Source organism: Fomitiporia mediterranea (assembly GCF_000271605.1).
Source record: "Fomitiporia mediterranea MF3/22 unplaced genomic scaffold FOMMEscaffold_181, whole genome shotgun sequence".
In the NCBI taxonomy this organism is placed as follows: Eukaryota; Fungi; Basidiomycota; class Agaricomycetes; order Hymenochaetales; family Hymenochaetaceae; genus Fomitiporia; species Fomitiporia mediterranea.
In genome coordinates this window covers 1-4,189 of record NW_006760566.1, presented here as the reverse complement: position 1 = coordinate 4,189, position 4,189 = coordinate 1, and the positions used below count along the sequence as shown (strand labels likewise).

At 45.4% G+C, this 4,189-nt stretch overlaps 1 protein-coding gene across 1 annotated transcript; it reads left to right on the top strand.

Moving 5' to 3' along the window:
• The first annotated feature begins 555 nt into the window (after positions 1-555).
• Positions 556-3,820, top strand: FOMMEDRAFT_171637 (uncharacterized protein). Its single transcript, XM_007272149.1, has 7 exons — positions 556-647; positions 708-801; positions 858-1,260; positions 1,312-2,845; positions 2,906-3,348; positions 3,413-3,480; positions 3,533-3,820. The coding sequence occupies exons 1-6, from the start codon at positions 560-562 to the stop codon at positions 3,473-3,475; spliced, it is 2,625 nt and encodes an 874-aa protein (XP_007272211.1). The 5' UTR covers positions 556-559; the 3' UTR covers positions 3,476-3,480; positions 3,533-3,820.
• The last annotated feature ends 369 nt before the right edge of the window (positions 3,821-4,189 follow it).

Genomic DNA, 4,189 nt, shown 5'->3' with positions numbered 1-4,189 from the left:
AGTATTAGAAAAGGTTTCTATAACTACTTAAAACATATTTCAGATAGTTTGTACTAATTCAAATATTCTAGCATATATTATTATTATTAAAGGTTACTATTAATATTTTAAATAATTTATGTATAAAGTAAAAAGAGTATTAATAATTACTTTCTTAGTTAGAGAACACTAAATTACTCTTTACTTTAGTGTATGTATTTTTGTAGTTCAAATGTATTTACAAAGATTATTTTATAGTAAACTTACAAACCTAAGCACTTAGTAGTTTTAAAGAATAAATTAGTTTAACTATAATTTAGTTACTATATTAAATTATTTGTACTATTAAAGTAACAGATATAACAAGTTAAAGACAACAGAACATTCTACTAAGTTGAGAATGAGAGAAATATGTTGGTTATGAGAAACAAGAAGGATGAGTCATTGTGATTCTTAGTCATTGTTCTTCCAAAAAAACAAACAAACAAACAACCACCTGTTGTTGTCTTTGACAGTAACCAACACACTGCTCGTCATTGTCTACAGCAACGTCTGTCTCCTCCCAATTGTCTACTGCTTGATGCCTACTATGTATGAGTCCAACGATGCTTTTCCAGCTCGGAACAGGGCCTGTGTCTGTATCTCCTCTCAGCTCTACAACAGGCGAGGTGAGTAATTGGCTGTCAGTGCCAGTACCACAACTGTCTGACTGAGAACGACATACACAGCACTCGATACCAACTCGCCTTTGCCATTATTAAACTCACTCACACATCTCACGTATCTCACATCAACATCACCTCGTATTCGGGAGATACTCACGTGCGACGGTGGCCTGGAAAGACTCGTCCACCTCCTCCGCGACTTCTGCTTTTCAGGCCCCCGGGGAATCCATCTGCAATCTGCGGGCTGTCTCCTCCGGGTCTTCTGCACCCAGCACAGGTCCCAGCTCTGAATCCCAAGTCTTTTGATCAGCATGCCTCTTACCGGTTCTCGCTGGCTTTCCAGTGCGTGGTCAACATTGGTGTGCGTGGCTCGGAATCTATTCGGAGTCGTGTCGTTCAAGCGGGCACTCTTGAAGTTGTTGGATATATCTTAGAGGCATGGCTGGCTTCAAAGGGGTTCGCAGTCGGTCCGAGTGCCAGTGCAAGCAGGATACCACGTGAGACCCGTAAACAGCGGCAGCAATGCTGTCAACGACAGCTGGAGCAAAGACAGTGTGAGCAAGCTCAGGCGCTTGCCACGCTTCTTGCTATCGAACGATCGCTTGCGAATACTGAGGTGAGTCATCCATCAATTTTGTTATTGCTGACTGATTTATGGGACCTTTAGGAGGAACAAAACGTTGCCACATTGGACGCAGAGACATCTGTTTCTACTGATACGTCTGCTAATGCAACTCCGTCAGGATCGGGTACACCGACGAGTACTGTCATCGTTACAGGCCGTGGCAGGTCTGGGACGGTCGTCGCACGCCGAGTATGGGACACTGCGCAGTCAAATGTATGTGAACCTACGCTAGCGGGTCCGTCGATGTCCCACTCTCGGACAGTTCGGGCTCGCGAAGCAGCGGAATCTGCAACCCCATCAGCTTCAACATCCAGTCCAGACACCGAGACGGAGGATGATGGCGATCCCGACACAGACGGTGATGTGGAAATGGAATCGACGTCACACGACCACGACACTGACGAAAATATGCCTCCTCGTCCGCCAACACATCCTCATGCATGCCGAACGGTCGGAATTGTAGCAGATTCGCCTTCGCCGGCAACTACAGCTGCAGTCAGGGCGGGCGTTGCTGGTGCACCTGATGCACTTGATGTTGATATGGACGCACACATTATTATCGATACTAACGTTGGTGATGACGGCGTGGCAGAAGGAATCGTCGCACTCAACCAAAATGTGAATGATGATCTTGCTATGGGCGCTCCACCAGATGCATCAGGAGCTATAGACGCAACACCACGCACACGTACAAACAATCTCACGTCGGACACAAGGAACATCAATCTACAACGTGAACACCATCCGCACGTCCACGGCCGTGAAGAATTAACGCCGCGTGCCGTACTCGCAAATCTTCCCGTGCACGCTCATGCACATGCTCGTGCTCCGATCGTGATGCCCTTCGCCGCGACTGATGCTGGACCAACTCGAGGGGCCACCATCACTCAGGCTGCAGTGAGGGCTGCTCAGTTATCTGAAGCTAATACAGCCAGTGCAGCAACACGAACACCTACCGCAATGCCTCCCAGATCATTTCACCGGCACCATCATCACCTCCATCACCACGCAGAGGAGCAAGGTGCGTATCACGAGGAAGATGTGCTACTGTCTTTGCGGCTACTGGCGTACCTGAGCAAGTATCCTCACTTCCGGCAGGCATTTTACAAACCACGTCTGAGCTTCCATCCGGCTACGGCGATGGCTCAGGGTCATAGTATGCAGAACAGCAGCATGACTAGCACGTCAGAAGCATCAGGTTGGTGGAAGACTAGTACCAGCGCAAGTGCAACTGCTAATCCTGCAATAGTTTCAACTTCAGATACTAAGAAGGACCTTGGGGTTTTCAGGACAGCAACCGGACGAGACAAGGAGAAGGGAAAGACATCTACACCTGCGACCTCGGGTTCTCGTGACAATACTTCTCAGACTGGTCAGAATTTGTGGACACCACCCCGGATGACCAACGTATTTTCGTTGGTTGAACGGTTCACATTCAGGCCCAGCCCGACAGAGAGTGCTCTTCCCTCGCCTCCACCATTATTATCGCCGGAGATTCAGTATTGGGCAGGTGTGATTATGCGCAATGCATGTCGTAAGGACGAGAGTCGCGGTGGTATAAGCCAATGTGCTAACAGTAGGTCCTTTTGCCCTATGTATTTGTTGATCAACTTGAAGCTAAATCAGTAACTTCTAGTGCTTTGCGGAAAATGGGAATCCTTCCCGCGAGAATTTGCAAAATGCCGGAGATGCAGAAAAGCGAAATATTGTGGAAAGGAATGCCAGTCCCGTGCGTGGAGCAAGGGTCATCGTTTCTGGTGCAGTGTGCGTGGAGGAGAAGATGGTAATGAAAGTGCAACTGTCAATGGCACCCCTAGTGGCGCTGGCAGTGGTACTACAGGAGCTACTGCCACAACGAACTCAGTCCAACAAAATCAAAACGTTGAAGAGTACGCAGATGTAGAAAATAACACCACCGGAGCAGGGGGCGGCCGTGCAACATTGGATAGAATTGAACGGAGGCAGGCTTGTGACAGGGAGCGACAGCGAATGTCTACGGCTGCGGCTGCGGCGCTCGCTGCCATGCAGCCAGCTGCGAGTGCTACTTCTGCCGTGGCAGCTGCTAGGAATGCATCAACGGTAAGCATTCGACCGTTATTCTGAAGGGTAGATGTTAATGATCATTTTGTCTGGTCGTCAACAGAGACAGCAGGGCATGGTTCTCGGCCAAGCAGTCCAGCCTTGTTACCTGCAGGCTCATACATAGATACTGTATGTCTTTCAGATGCTTCAACAGCAACAATGCTTATTGATTTTGTATCAGCTGCACTTGTTCAAGAAAGCCTGTGACGTCAAGGGACGGTACTGCCCGACGTTGCAAACAATTCTCTCCCGACTACAAACGGATCTGTTAGTGAGTTGACCCTCCCCACTGGTATCACCTTCAATGCATACAGTGCAGAACAGCAAGCAACAATTTGCAGCTTCCTCCACGCTGTTGGTGTTAGAGAGATGCAGACTGATGTACTTACAGGGCCAGCTTCCTAGAGCACAGTGTTTTAAATAAAGTTACTTTTATTAAAAACAAACATTGTAAACAAGATAATAATACATTTCTAGTTTGTATTATTAAATAATAGTCATTACTTTTATTAAAAACAAACATTATATTATTAAACAATAGTCATTCATATTTTTAAAACAGTTATTATAAGTAGAATGTATTGTACTTATTAATCTTATATTATTATAAATAGTCTTAAGTATTATTATAACTATTTATAAGAATTATTAGTAGTTTTAATAATAGAGTATTTGTTTATTAATAAAAATAATAATTGTATGAATGTGTATATTTTTAAATATAGTTATGAGTAAAGTAACAAATGAGGGGTGACAGGAGCCAGTATATTATAATAATTTTAGCAGGGTCAGCTTGTCAATAAGCATACTTGTAGTTTAGCATTCCTCTCAATAAGTA

What these genes read in the sequence shown, in the direction of transcription:
- FOMMEDRAFT_171637 (XM_007272149.1), top strand. Translation starts at nt 560, where the DNA reads ATGCCTACTATGTATGAGTCCAACGATGCTTTTCCAGCTCGGAACAGG. An exon ending in TCAGCTCTACAACAGGCGAG is followed by an intron (nt 648 to 707) that starts GTGAGTAATTGG and finishes CGACATACACAG; the next exon opens with CACTCGATACCAACTCGCCT. An exon ending in CTGCTAGGAATGCATCAACG is followed by an intron (nt 3,349 to 3,412) that starts GTAAGCATTCGA and finishes GGTCGTCAACAG; the next exon opens with AGACAGCAGGGCATGGTTCT.